The sequence below is a fragment of the Cricetulus griseus genome (genome assembly GCF_003668045.3).
Source record: "Cricetulus griseus strain 17A/GY chromosome 1 unlocalized genomic scaffold, alternate assembly CriGri-PICRH-1.0 chr1_1, whole genome shotgun sequence".
Taxonomy (NCBI): Eukaryota; Metazoa; Chordata; class Mammalia; order Rodentia; family Cricetidae; genus Cricetulus; species Cricetulus griseus.
Window position 1 is genome coordinate 98,456,334 of NW_023276807.1, and position 14,888 is coordinate 98,471,221.

The 14,888-nt window shown below is 47.9% G+C and overlaps 1 protein-coding gene across 2 annotated transcripts; it reads right to left on the minus strand.

Moving 5' to 3' along the window:
- Window positions 1–222: 222 nt before the first annotated feature.
- Window positions 223–3,842, minus strand: Ppia (peptidylprolyl isomerase A). Of its 2 annotated transcripts, none has more exons than XM_027388157.2 (5): window positions 3,686–3,842; window positions 1,704–1,734; window positions 1,519–1,607; window positions 553–725; window positions 223–431 (listed from the first exon to the last, which is right to left on the minus strand). In XM_027388157.2, the coding sequence occupies exons 1-5, from the start codon at window positions 3,752–3,754 to the stop codon at window positions 299–301; spliced, it is 495 nt and encodes a 164-aa protein (XP_027243958.1). In that variant the 5' UTR covers window positions 3,755–3,842; the 3' UTR covers window positions 223–298. The 2 variants fall into 2 exon arrangements, with proteins under 2 accessions (XP_027243958.1, XP_035308584.1); XM_035452693.1 differs by lacking the exon at window positions 3,686–3,842 and adding an exon at window positions 2,913–3,014.
- Between the last annotated feature and the right edge of the window lie 11,046 nt (window positions 3,843–14,888).

A 14,888-nucleotide genomic window follows, 5' to 3' on the forward strand; every position in this document is an offset into this window, starting at 1 on the left:
AGTCGAGGAAGACAAAAGCCTTCTGGAGTCCTGCTATTTTCAGTCAAGTAACCCAACCAGCTGCTGAGGGAGACCTCAATAAAATAAGGACAAATAGTTCTTACTTAGTTTTTATTTCACAATCATAAACTTAACTCTGCCATCCAGCTAGACTTGGAGGGGAATGAGGAAAATATGGAACCCAAAGAATTTCAGTGAGAGCAGAGATTACTGGGCATTCGAGCAGATGGGGTGGGAATGCTCTCCTGAGCTACACAAGGAATGGTCTGGTAGGTAAGAAGCCCGCAAGTCAAAAGAATTAGAGTTGCCCACAGTCGGAAATGGTGATCTTCTTGCTGGTCTTGCCATTCCTGGACCCGAAACGCTCCATGGCTTCCACAATGTTCATGCCTTCTTTCACCTTCCCAAAGACCACATGTTTGCCATCCAGCCTGTAGAAGAATGACTACCATCAGCAACTAGCAGAAGATGGTACACTGATTTAAAAGCAAGAAACAAGTGTCACTCAGCAGGGTTGTACTCTTTCAAACATATATTCACTGTATTTCTTACCACTCAGTCTTGGCGGTGCAGATAAAAAACTGGGAACCATTTGTGTTTGGTCCAGCATTTGCCATGGACAAGATGCCAGGACCTGTATGCTTCAGGATGAAGTTCTCATCCTCAAATTTCTCTCCGTAGATGGACCTGCCGCCAGTGCCATTATGGCGTGTGAAGTCACCACCCTGTTACAGACAGAAACCTGTCACTTCAGCAGTATAACTGTAAAGTATACAGGTACAGCCCTCTACACATTTCTCTATTTTGTTGCTGTGTGCATATAAGCTACAGGATCAACTGCCATTCATTCTGCAAACACAAGTCTCTCATCGGCCAAGGCTTAAAGTTCTGGCCAGGCTAGTTGACAGCATCAGAGCATGTGTATACGTCACCAGATCCAGCTTTTACCAAAGCTCTGTGTCTCAGGTCCTCAGTTTTGGGATCCTTGCGTGACAAGCACTTCACAGGGCTCACCCTAGTCCAAGACTCTATCTAGAAAGCTGGTGTGTAGGACATCTGGAATCCCAGTACACAGAAGAGGCAAGAGGATAAGGGCAAAACAAAAACCTGTGCCGGGGGCCAATGAGATGCCTCACTGGAATCAGCCACCAACTTCAAGACCTGAACTCAATCCCCAGGACACAGCCAGGCAATGGTGGCACACGCCTTTAGTCCCAGCACTTGGGAGGTAGAGGCAGGAGGATCTCTGTGAGTTCGAGACCAGCCTGGTCTACAAGAACTAGTTCCAGGACAGGTTCAAGCCAGAGAAACCGTCTCAAAAAAACAAAAACAAACAAAAAACCCAAATCCCGGGACACACAAGAGGATGGAGAACTGACCTTATGTGCATACACATAAGAAAAAACTAGGGTAGCTGGAAACAAAATGGCTATAATACTAGTTCAAGTAGTGTACAACTGAAACATTCTGGCTCAATCCTAAATTAAAGGGACAACTAAAAATTCAGTCAATTCTTACCTGGCACATGAATCCTGGGATAATTCTGTGAAAGGAGGAACCCTTATATCCAAATCCTTTCTCTCCAGTGCTCAGAGCTCGAAAGTTTTCTGTTAGAAAAAACACAGTATTTACATTACATACATACTTTCTCTTTAAAATTGTTTTGCTCATCAAACTTGTTAAATTTAGAATATGAAACCAACCTGCTGTCTTTGGAACTTTGTCTGCAAATAGCTGTAAGGAAAAATGACAGCTAATTAATACAAAGATGAATATTCATATGGTAATGCCTTTAGCTTTAAGGATTTGTACTTCATAAATTCAGTTTCTCACTAGGAGAGAATACTACTTCAAATCCCAGCAAGAATCACTCATAAGCTTTTAAAAGTTGGGTTGAGAAACATGAGAAGCAAAAACATGCCAAAAATCTGGAACTGGTCATGACTTAGAAATGGCGACAGACTCCTTAAATGTGACTCAAGAGCTTTTAATATATCACACCTACTTCTGAATGGACTTTAGTCTTCTCAAATGTACATGGTCACCTCCCCTAACCATGTTGGAACCTAAAGTCAAAAATTCTGAAAGCACTGTCACACAGTGCACAATTAGTCACTGGCAATGAAGATGCTACCACCTCTACCCTGTTCCAGCATAGCTTTTAAGCATCAGGTAAGAAGGTAAGTGGTCTTCTTGGTATCCAGGTCCCTTACACACTAACAGGTGCTTTAAACCTCTCCTCAATGTTTACAAACCCTTTCCTAACTAGTTGAAAACCACGAATCCTTTTTCAATTTACCAAGATAGTAAATCAGGTGTAGCATCTACATTCTTCTGGATAACTATATTTATGGTTTCAATGCTTAAATATGTGGGTTCTTTTTGAATGTTTAAACTTTTCTCAGAGCTATGCAAACCCACATTTCTTTTATTCCAAGTACCACTTCACAGCCCTTCCTGGCGGCTCCATCTCTATTCTCACCTTTGGACCTACAAGTCTTGTCATTTCCATTAAGCTCTGGTTAACCTGACACTAACCTGCTGCCAGGCACTAACCTTATGCCAAGTTTCCACAAGAGCCCTCATCAACTATCAGCTCTGACTACAGATAAACGCTGGCTAAAGACTATATGCCTACTACGTGCCGAGCGCTGTGGTAGGTGAGCAATGGGGAAATCTAGCTTTGGAGTTAACAGCATTAAAACCTAACTATTGGCAGTTTTGGGGAAACAGTTTAACAGACAGACACTAAGCAACATTCTATTTCACTATGGCCTAAGGCCTGGTACTGGAATTAACGAGAATAGAATATTTAATTTTGTAAAAGAAACGTTCCAATTGCTTAGGATACTAATTATTATTTAATCTTTAAGCAGCCATTTAACACCTCCCAAAGCAATTAGGTAACTAACCACTGGCAATCCACCTCGGTCGATGCAGGGCTGCAGCGTGGCCAGTCCTAACATGCCTGCTCCACAGAGGGAAATCGGGAGGGGTTCCAAAGCGCCTCCCCCGCTGCGCCATCACTGCGTCGGGAGGCGGTCCTTGGGCACAAGCAAAGGCCAAGCCTTTCCCGTTTCCGCTCGTGGGGTTGGGGGGTGCAGAGGGATGTTCTCTGCCTCTCTAAACAAATGTTACTGCTTCTAACCAAATGGAGAAACGCTCCAGCACACCCTACATCCCCAGGAGCTACTGGATTGATCGGGACGAAAGAGCACGTCCCGGCTCATCGAGCCTTCGTCCTTGAGACCTTAGAAGCAGGGTCTCTGCCCAGATCCCACAGAAAGGCAGAGGCACCGCAATGTGGTTGGAAAGAGGCCCGCGGCTCTGCGGCTCAGCAGGGCGGGGCTCAACGGCTCCGACATGGGAGAGGCGCGCCGAGCACGTGCGCCCGGCCGCGCAGGGCCCCACAGGGCGCAGCCACGTGCGCCGGCGGGCAGGCCGAGGCGAGCGGGCGGGCGGGGGAGGGGACGCCCCCTCCCCCAACGGCCGCGCCCCGCCCGGCTTTGTCCGCCGCCCTCCCAGACTCCCCGCACCTCGCCGGCCTCCCAAAATGGCCCCTCGTCAGGAAATGGCGCCGCCGCCCGCGCTCGCTCGCTCCTCAGGAGGGTGGGCCCGCGCCCGGGGGCGCCTCCCACCGCACCGTTCCCAGGACCCCACCCTGGAGCACCATCGCCCACCCGACCTCGAAGGAGACGCGGCCCAAGGGCTCGCCGTCGGCCGAGATGTCGAAGAACACGGTGGGGTTGACCATGGCTGCAGGAAGAGGCGACAGGGGACAGCGGCGTCTGCAAAGCGGCACGAGCCTGTCCGCCCGCTGCCTTTATACCCGGCCTGGGCCCCGCCCACTACCGGTCGCGCGCCTGGACCTTGGTCAATCGCAACTGCTTCCCAGACGGAGTGACGGTAAGGGCGGCCTATGGGCGCACCCGGGCGTGATGTGGGGCGGGGAGTAAGGTGCGCGTGCGCTGTAGCGCGCGGAGGCAGGTTCCCGCCCGCGGGCTCCTACGGGGTGGTTGCGGCGCGGTCTATGGAGGAAGGATCTGAGGGCAGTTGGGGAGGGTGGCCATGCAATCTGGCTGTTCTTAGGAGCGCGTCGGGGCCTCCGCCACCCCATCTCCCCGGATAACGCGTATCTTCCCATTGCACGGAGGGAGTAATTGAGGCAAACACAGACCTCAAGGTCGAGCGGCCTTTCAAGGTCGGGCGGGGTCCTGCGGCGGGGCTTACGCTGCGGAAATGAGAACAGGCATCCCTGGGCGGAGATCCAGGACCCGCATCGGCATCCTGCACTGGCAACCGCTTCCTGCTAGGTTCCTTTGAGCGCCTCTTAAACTCTGGAACTAACACAAGCAGCCCCCTCACTGGAAAGATTATGAAATACTTTTTAAATGTCCTACTTTCTAAAAATATGCTTTTTCTCCAGGAGGAAGCCATTTAAACAGGATCCTGGCCAGATTCTACCTGTAATTATTTTCTTTTTCCCCCACCCCCTCACAACAAGGTTCTGGGTCTTTCTCATTTCATCATGAGAACTAAGGTGTATCAATACAAATGCTTTGAAGCAGGGAGGCACATGCATGTAATCCCACCTCCAGGTAGACTGAGACAGGAGGGTCGTTGAGTTCTAGACAGCCTGAGCTGTGTATGACCCTGCCTCAAAAACAAAGAACAGGAAAGCATGAAGATGGGAAAGGCGGTGCTGTGTAGGATCCCTCGGTAGTTCACCAGCAGTCTGTGGGAGTTGGCTTCAAGCTATAAGGCCTTAGAACAGAACCTCAGGAATGTGGGTCTGGCGGTGCCTTATTTGGATGAATCAGACCAAAAGCACATTCGGCTAAATGACAGAGAGTCTTCATCTGCTAAACTGGAAATTTGTGTACCACTGTAACTTTTACTCATACAGCATCCTATAAACGTGCTTTTCTCAAAAATGCCCCTTATGCAAGCATGAGGACCTGCATTTGGATCCCCGGAACCCATGTAAAAGCCAGGTCATTGGAAGGGATCTGTAAGCCGGGACTTGGAGGGAGTGGAGACTAGCTGGCCAACCCGTCTAGCCAAAACTGAACTCAAGTGTAGTGAGACCCTCTCTCAAAAACAGTTGGAGGGACTGGAGAGATGGCTCAGCAGTTAAGAGCACTGGCCATCTCACAGGTTCATTGCTTCCATTTTAAACTAATTGGTTCCTTTTATTATAGTTGAATTTTAGGAGTTCTTTACTTGTTCTGGGTTTAATTTCTTAGCAGACACATAAAAATTTGCTGATAGTATGTTTCCCCCATTCTGCTAGCATGTTATCCCTGGTACGGTGGAACTGTGGGCCAGTGTAAATCCTTCCTTTCCTTATGTGACCGGCATAGTGGCACACACCTTTAATCCCAGTACTAGGGAGGCAGAGACAGTGGATCTTTGTGAGTTCAAGGCTAGTTTGGTCTGCCTAGTGAGTTCCAGGACAGCCAGGGCTATGTAGAAAATACCTGTCTTAATAACCTCCCCCCCAAAAACAATATTAAAAATAAAGAATACACAGGTTGAAACTGGAATGCAGCTTAGTGGGTAGAGTGCTTGATCCTGGCATGTACGAAGCCCTGGGTTTGATCCCAGCTGCTCATAAAGGAAGCTATGTGATCATACACATCTGCTGTCTCAGTACTTGAGAGGTGGAGGCAGGAGGATCAGGAGTTGAAGGTGTTCCTTACCTGTAGCTGGTTAGACTATGAGATATGTCTTAAGAAAAAAAGAGTGCACAGGTAGTGTCCATGGAGTCTATCTCACATACACCAAGTATACATACTTTTGTTGTTGGTGCTGGTTATTTTTTCTTTTATATGTTATATTCTTTTTAAAGAGGCTTACACACCAGGTGGTGGTGGCACACACTTTTAATCCCAGCACTTGGGAGGCAGAAACAGGCTGGTCTGTGAGTTCAAGACCAGCCTAGTCTACAAAGCAAGTTCCAGGACAGCCTCCAAAGCCAGAGAGAAACCCTGTCTCAAAAAACAAACAAAAAAGGAAATGAAAAAGAAAAAGAAAACAAAAAGAGAACCAACTTTCAAAAGTTTTTCTTTAAGCTCCACATGTGTCCCTATATAAGTAAATAAATAAATGCAAACACATAAGTAAATAAATGTGAACACACACAAATAGAGAAATGTGACCCCCCACAAATAATGAATAAATTTGAGTGCTAGGATTACATATATGTGCTACCATACCCAGTTTATACAGTGCAGGGACGAGAATCCAGGGCCTCATGCATGCTAGGCAAACAGTCTACCAACTGAGCTACAACCCCAGGCCCAAGACAAGGCTCTTTATATTTGAAAACACTAACACTCTCCCAACAATTCATAAGGGTTCTAATTTCTCCATATCTTGAGCAATACTTATTATTCTATCTTGGAAAAGCATGGTAGTCAAGGTATAGCTAAATGGTTCACTACTTGCTTAGCGTTAAAAGGGATGGGCTTGAACCACACCCGGCCAGACACATCTGCCATGTAGAGGAGTTCTGTTGGGAATTGGGCAACATGTCTAACCCTGACTCACATAAGCCCATGACAAAGCATTTGAGGCTTTCCCAAGGACACAGGCACTAGGCCCATGTGTTTTGGAAGCAAAGGGACCTGGGAGAACTGCCCTGGGGTTCCCCCAGGAGCAACACTGACTGCTCCAGATCAGCCATTACCATGTGGTGGGGAAAAGGACAAGCCAGGAGGATGTCATTCTTAACTGAATGCTAGATCTCACAGCTTGCAAGGTCCAGATGTCTCTCCATGCAGACTAGAAGGAGTTGGCCCTGGTACTAACAGCTTGCCAGATAAAGCAGCCCATAGTTCTCCAGACAAAGCTACTTTTAGTTTGTAGTCTCTACTCTTTGGAGAGGGGAGAACAGGATCTTGCTATATAGCTTTGGCTGGATTAGATCTTACTACATAGCCCAGGCTGGCCTCCAAATTATATAATTACCCCTCCCCAGCCTCCTGGGGGCTGGGATTACAGGTGAGTGCTGTCACCTTCTCCCAGAGGATCTTGACCCGTTTCAAGTTGACAGACACCAGCCAGTGCAGCATCCTATCTTGTTCCCAGGAGTTCCTGTAATATATGTTCCAGGTGGGACCAGTGTCACTCCCAATCTCAGGATTGGGTACCTCTGGGGGTGGAAAATTATGGTATTTTCTTCAAGAAACAGGGCCTTCCCTGGGACTTTTGCTTAAATACTGGAAAAGAGACATTCTTTCTTCTGGGGTGACTGGGATGTGGGTTATCTCTCCAATGCATTCCCAGAGCCTCATCTCTGGCTAGGTTGGAGTGACTCCTGCCCTGGGCAGCACCACTTCTAAAGTCTCAGCTCAGTTTCCTGCCTCCAGAAGCCTTTTTCTCAGCTTCTTATTCCACCAGGACAAACTGTAGAGATCCCCTTGTTCCTAAAATTTTTCAAGACAGTGACAAGCAAAGCACTAATCAGGATGTGTCCTTTCCAAGGGCAGGTGGCCTCTGGCTCTACTCTCCACTGGTGTTGCTTGCAATGCTACTTAAGCCCCAAGGGGGCAGCATCCAAGTACAGCACTCTCCTTCACTGTAGCTGTCCCTTTGTTTGAGGTCTGCACTCCACACTACCCAGCTTCTCCAGAAGACCTGGAACCTTACTTCTTCCGGAGAGCACAGTTGTGCTGATCGTGGCTAAAAGTTATGTTGCCTGTGTACAGGGCTAACAGAAGGCAAATTTCCTACCAATTACTCTGGGATGGCCAGAACTAGGATACACACATCTTTTTTTTTTCCCCCTGAGACAGGGTTTCTCTGTTTAGCCCTGGCTATCTTGGAACTCACTCTGTAGACCAGGCTGGTCTGCCTCTGCCTCCGGAGTGGAATGCTGGGATTAACCATGTGTACCACAACATCCCACCACAAGTCCTTTTTCAAAGGCAGGTTTCTGTATCAGCCACAGTTTGGGATTACAATCAGAACCACCTCTAGCTAAATAGATCAATAGATTTATTAGAATAAGAGGCTCAAGCTTAGAAAACAAAGCCAGGTGGTGGTGGCGCACGCCTTTGATCCCAGCACTCTGGAGGCAGAGGCAGGTGGATCTCTGTGAGTTCAAGACCAGCCTGGTCTACAAGAGCTAGTTCCAGGACAGCCTCCAAAGCCACAGAGAAACCCTGTCTCGATCCGCCTCCCCTCCCCCCCCCCAGAAAAAGAAAACAAACAAGGACTAGAGGCTTCACACCCAGAGCACAACCGGAATCTACCAGCATAATATACCTATTGAGGCTGCAACCTCTAGCCTCAGACATACCTACAGTGTCCAAGCCCAGCCCATGTGCTTTGCTAGTGGTCATTAGTGCAGGAACACTTGAGTCCCAGTCCTCACTCCTCTCCCGATGGGTTTTCTAGTTTCCTTTCCGTTGCTGTGAGAAAACACTGTGACAAAAAGCAGTTTAGGCGGAGGAAAGGGTTTATTCACTCTTACATTATCAGGTCCATCATTGAGGGAAGTCAGTACATGAATTTAAATCAGGAAACATGGAGGGATACTGCTTACTAGCCCATGCTCAGAGAGCTTTCTCATACTACCTAGGACCACCTGCCCAGGGATGGCACAACTCACAGTTGGCTGGGCCCTCCTACATCAGCAGTTAAGACAATTCCATGCAGACATAGCCACAAGGTCACAAGACTCCTGCTGAGTCTTACTGGCACCAATCCTAGAACAACAGACTGGCAAGCACTTCCTCCTGTGAACCTGCAAATATCCACCCCACATCTGTGAGCATCCTGGCCTGGCCAACACAGGTGGAGGAGTAGCGACCTGAGAGCTGGGTGTGAATGGGGCTGGGGCGGTCTCCAGTTGTAATCACACCAGGTGGAACCTTCCAGAGTTAATTTAATTTCTTCACTGTTACCAGCACCTTGACAGTCAGCATGATGGTGACCCCCCCCCCCCAAAGAGTTCACAGTTTAGTTGGAAAAGTTAAAGAGCAGGATCCTCTCTTGCTAAAACCTTTTCCCCTCTGCAGTACTGGGGACGGGACCCAGGGCCTTGCATTATTTTTTGTTGCTGTTGTTTTTTTCTTTTTTAAAGCTGTTTCTTTTTCTTTTTTGTTCTCTCTCTCTCTCTCTCTCTCTCTCTCTCTCTCTCTCTCTCTCTCTCTCTCTCTCTCTCTCTCTTGGTTTTTCGAGACAGGGTTTCTCTGTATAGCTTTGGGCCTATCCTGGCACTCGCTCTGGAGACCAGGCTGGCCTCAAACTCACAGAGATCTCCCTGCCTCTGCCTCCCAAGTGCTGGGATTAAAGGTGTGTGCCACCAATGCCCAGCAAGTAATGCCTTTTTAAAATAAAAAATTGCCGGGCGGTGGTGGCACATCCCAGCACTCAGGAGGCAGAGACAGGCGGATCTCTGTGAGTTCGAGATCAGCCTGGTCTACAAGAGCTAGTTCCAGAACAGCCAGAGAAACCCTGTCTTAGAAAAAAAAAAAAAAAAAAAAGAGGTGGTGGCCCAAGCCTTTATTACTTGTTGTGATGTTTTGCTCTTTTGGCTTTTTAGCCTTTTGAGGGGCCTACCACCCAGCTCCCAAATAAATCACAAATGGAGGCTTATTCTTAGTTATGAGTGCCTGGCCTTAGCTTGGCTTGTTGCTGTCCAGCTTTTCTTACCTTTAAATTAACCCATCTATCTTTTCCCCCTGGGCTTTTATATTTCTTACTTCTGTATATCTTTCTTTCCTTATTACTCTGTGGCTGGCAGGCTGGCTGGCCTCTGACAACCCCCTCTCCTTGTTCTCTTGCTGCTCCTCTCTTCTGATCTCTTCTATGTATCCTCCCTGCCTGCCTATCCTTGCTCCTGCCTCTATAATGGCTGTTCAGCTTTTTATTAGGATCACCAGGTGTTTTAGACAGGCACAGTAACACAGCTTCACAGAGTTAGACAAATGCAACATAAACAAAAGTCACACACCTTAAAATAATATTCCCCAACAAATACTAGAACTTGGGAGGCAGAGGCAGGCAAATCTCTGTGAGTTGGAGGCCAGCCTGGTCTACAAACACAGTGAGTTCCAGAACAACTTGGTCTACACAGAGAAACCCTGTCTCCAAAAATAAAAACAAAGGGGGAAATAATTACTTTTAATTGATTATCTGAGCTCAGGATTAGGAAAGGCACCTCATAGAGGAAGTCCAGGCTACAGTAGAAGATCCCATTTGTTCTAGAGCGAGCTGCCTCCCCCAGGACCTGGATCAGACAAAACCAAACTAGGCTAAGAATCTGAGAAATGCATGGAGAGGTTTGAGCAAGCAGGGGCCAGGAATTAGGACTGAGGGTCGTGGGAGGCCACATACACTTCCTTTTCTTTCTGACTCTGCTGAGTCTGTAGAGGGCTGGCCACTTCAAGCTAGTTTGCAGGTGGGGCCCATATGGAAACCAACCAGAGGCACCCAGAAGGAGCAGCCATTATTAGGCCCTGAGTGAGGGGTGGCATGACAAGTGGGCTGAGGAGCTGCAGGCATAACTGCACAAAAGCAGCTGGTTGAGACAAGCTCGCAAGGAGCCACAGTGCCTCCCACCCCCACCCCCAGCTGTGCCAGAGGCCTTGGTGCCTCTTTGAATGCTACTTTGAGTTCTTTCCTTCCTACAACGGTTCAAATCTGCCCCTGAAAAGTTCTGGCTAATGTACAATGAAAGCCTTCAGTAGGGGGATGCCGGGCCAGAGAAGAGCTAGGGTGTGGAAGGGAAAGAAAGGGGCCTCATTAATTCTCTTGGGCCACAACTGAGACATCTTGCAAGAGAATGAAAATAAAAATTTGAGCCTTGCCTTTGGTGTTGTTTTGTCTTTGAGACATGGTCTTATGTATCCCAGGATAATCTTGACCTCTTCATACCCCTGCTTCCATCTGCTAAATGCTAGGATTACAGGTATGAACCACTGCACACAGACTAATCTGAGCTTTAATTAAAAGTCATGAGAGTGCTGGGTGGTGGCGCAGACCTTTAGTCCCAACACTAGGGAGGCAGAGGCAGGCAGATTTCTGTGAGTTCAAGGCCAGCCTGGTCTACAGAGAGAGTTCCAGAACAGCCAGGGCTGTTACACAAGAGAAAGCCTGTCTTGAAAAAGCATCCCCTCTACACCTCCCAAAAAGTAAAGAAAATGGAGAGATGGCTCAGAGGTTAAGAGCATTGGCTGCTCTTCAAGAGGTCCTGGTTTCAGTTCCCAGCAGTCACATGGTAGCTCACAGCCATTATAAGGAGTTCTAGAGGAATCCAATGCTCTCTTCTGATCTGCAGGGGCACCAAGCACACACATGGTACACAAACATACATAGAGGTGAAAGAAAAATTGGAGGGGGGGAACAGGAAATGTTTCTAACAAACCTCTGATGGTACTGACGTCTTGGCTTCCGTGAACCAAGGAGACCTAGAATGGTTTCGAAGGGGGAAGGGAAGAGGGTTGGTTGCTTCAGGGAGGGAATGGCGGCAGTGGGAGAGGGCAACATACATTGAAGAGCTCCCTCTTTTGAGGGTCTGCAGTCTCAGGAGGCTCAGTGTCCCCTCTGTAATATCTGATGTAATTCAGCATCTGACACTGGGCTTCTCCTCTAGGGAAGGCCTCTAATGATTGATTCTATCACTCTCATGTAGGCCAGTTGAGGAATTATGTCTTGTAGGCTCCATCTTGGTCCTTGGTTGTCTATTGTTTCTATCAGGTAATTGGTCCATTTTATCTGTTATCTAACTTGCTAACATAATTATCTTTAGTTTTTATTGTCTTTATTTCCATGAGATTGGCATGAGCATTTTCCCGCCTCCCTTCTTCCCTGCCTGCCTGTGGTGCTGGATGGTTGTCAGTTTATAAGGCTTATTAAATTTTCTAGAAAAGAACAAACTTTTACTTTTTTTAAGGTGTGTGTGTGTGGTGTGTGTGTGGTGTGTGTGTGTGTGTGTGTGTGTGTGTGTGTGTGTGTGTGCCTGCAAAAGACAGGTGGCATGGGATCCCCTGAAGCTGGAACTAACAGGTGTTGTGAGCCTCTTAAAGTGGGAACCAAACTCAGGACCTTTGCAAGAGCTATAGGTACACTTAACTTCTTGGCCATCTCTCCAGCTCCCTTATCCAGCTTTCCCCCATTTCTCTGCCCTAACCCTTCTTTTCCTTCCCTGTGTTCTCTCAAGGCTGAGTTTGGCTTACTTCTAGTCCCTTTAAATGTAAAGCTACTACTGACTGGAGAGTTCCACTTATTTTTTTTTTAAGATTTATTTATTATGTACATAGTGTTCTGCCTGCATGTATGCCTGTAGGCCAGAGGCCAGAAGAGGGCATGAGATTTCATTACAGATGGTTGTGAACCACCATGTGGTTGCTGGGATTGAACTCGGGACCTCTGGAAGAGCAGTCAGTGCTCGTAACCTCTGAGCCATCTCTCCATCCCCAAGAGTTCCACTTATTGACACAGAGTCTCTGCTTCTGCCTCTACTTTTGTGTGTGGATGTTTTGCGTACATATATGTCTGCACAGCACATATAACCTGGTGCCCAAGCCAAAAGAGCATATTGAATGGATACCTTGTAACTGGTGTTCCGAATGGTTGTGAGCTGCCCTGTGAATGTTGGGGATCAAACCCAGGCCCTCTGGAAGAGCAGTGAATGTTCTTAACTTCTGAGCCATCTCTCCAGCCCTAAAAATTCTACCTTTTAGGCTGGATTTGGTGGTTCATGCCTTTAATCCCAACACTCAGGAGGCAGAGACAGGTGGATCTCTGTGAGTTCCAGGTCAGCCTGCTATTCTACATAGCAAGTTCCAGGCCAGCCAGAGCTACATAGAGAGACCCTGTCTCAAAACACAAACACACAAAGAAGGCTATTGCACTTCTTTGCTCTACTTTTGCTGTATTCTTTAAGTTTCAGTATGTTTTCATTCACCTGTACTTTCTACTTTTAACCTATAGTTGTTAAGAGCCAGGTCTGATGATGTACACATAATTCTAGCACTCAGGGAAGGCAGGAAGATGAGGCCTGCCTGGGCTACATGGGGAGCCCTTCTCAAAGCCTGAAGTGACATTTACTTGAGCTTGCTTTCTGCTAGTTGTCTACAGGGACTCCACTGTAGAGAGATGGCAGGTTCCAGTCTGACTGAGACATGCTATGTCCTGGGGCATGTTGCACTGAGGTGTATTCAGTATGTCAGGTCTAGTCAACTTTCTTAAAATTATGTAATATTTGGCACACACACACACACACACACACACACACACACACACACACACACACACACATTATAATCACAAAGCAAGTGCAGTGAAGTGGAAAGCTATAAAACCACCAGCCCTTACTGGGTCTCCACAGGGAGCAAGTCCATGCCCTTGCTGTGTAAACAGGCATGCATGTCTAAATCCTGTGAGACTCAGATTAGCTTTGACCTTCATAAAAATGGCCTTGTATTGGGTGCTGGAGAGATGACTTAGAGGTTAAGAACACTGGCTGATCTTCCAGAAGATCCGGGTTCAATTCAAGCACCCACAAGGCAGCTTACAACTGTCTGTAACTCTAGGTCCAGGGAATCTGATACCTTCACACCAATGCACATAAAACTAAATAAAAAAAATGGCCTTGAACTGCAGGAATTTCTACCACCTTTTGTTGTGGTCCTGACCCCATTCATAATAGTGCACAGGGACTCTGCAGGTCCTCCTCAATCATGTATCCATTATCTGAGGTTGGTTGGACTTCTAGATGGATGTCAGGTCCAAAAGAAACTCAGGATAAATGGCTAACTATGGTGCTTAGTCCAATTACAGGCTGGACTCCAGGCTGGGTTGCAAGAACCTGCTAAGAGTCCTCCATGCTGGCATCCTGGCTCTTCTAGCCCTGTCCCCTACTTTCTCTAGCTCATGGGCCTCTCTTCCCCCAGCTTCATCTTCCTAGAACAACCCTGCCATTTCAGCCATGTGCTCTCTTAGCTCTTGGTCCTTCTCTCACAGCCCAGTCCAATCCGCTAACCGTGTTCAGTTTACTTTCTCTCCCTGCTCTGGGCTCTTCAAAAGCCTCTAGCTGCACTCTCCTTCATATCTACAATAAAAACTTCAACCATAACCTTGGAGTGGTCATGTTCTCACTTTATCTGGCGCTGAAACCCCTACTTTACATAGCTGTAGCTTTGATTGTTCCCAGCCCTCATCCTCCCATGTAGACCAGGCTGGCTCAGAACTTGCAGCAATCCTGCCTGGGATTACAGGTGTGCACCATCATGCCTGGTGTGGTACCAGGAACACCAGACTTGCCAACAGGCTTAGTGTGTGCCCAGCAGTCTGATCCAGTCCACGGAGGGCCCCTCTTCCTCCCCTCCCCCAGTGCTGGCTGAGCTAGGACTGCTGTGCTGTCTTATATTCCCTTAGCCCTGGCCCAGTTGTTCTTGCAGCTTTTCTCCACTCCTGTCCCCCTTCCCCACCTCAGCAAGAGAACAGAGAAGCTGATAATGGGCTCTTTAGGGTAATGATAGGGCCACCAGTATGTTCTCAAGTGAAGACACTCAGGGCTACCAAACCTCCCAGTCAGGCAGCTCCTCCAGGGCTGCAAGGCCTAGGATTCCCCTCACCCCTCCCTGGTTCTCACCTTTCCTGCTGCACAGGAAGGCTGTCTGGGCAGGACCTCAGGGCTGAGGCCAAGGAAGAGCAGTGAGCACAGGCTCACAGCTCATTGCTGCTGAGGCCCCTGGTTGTGTTGCAGTCACTTGACAGATAGCTGGCTCCCTGCCCTAGGGCACACCCAAGGAAGGTGACATGGTGGCAAATGTCTCCAGGGCAAGCCTGAGACACTTTACAAAATAGCTCTGCTGCTAAAGCCAACTTGGAAAATTCCAGGGCAAAGGAAATTTACCACAGCTCAGGGATAG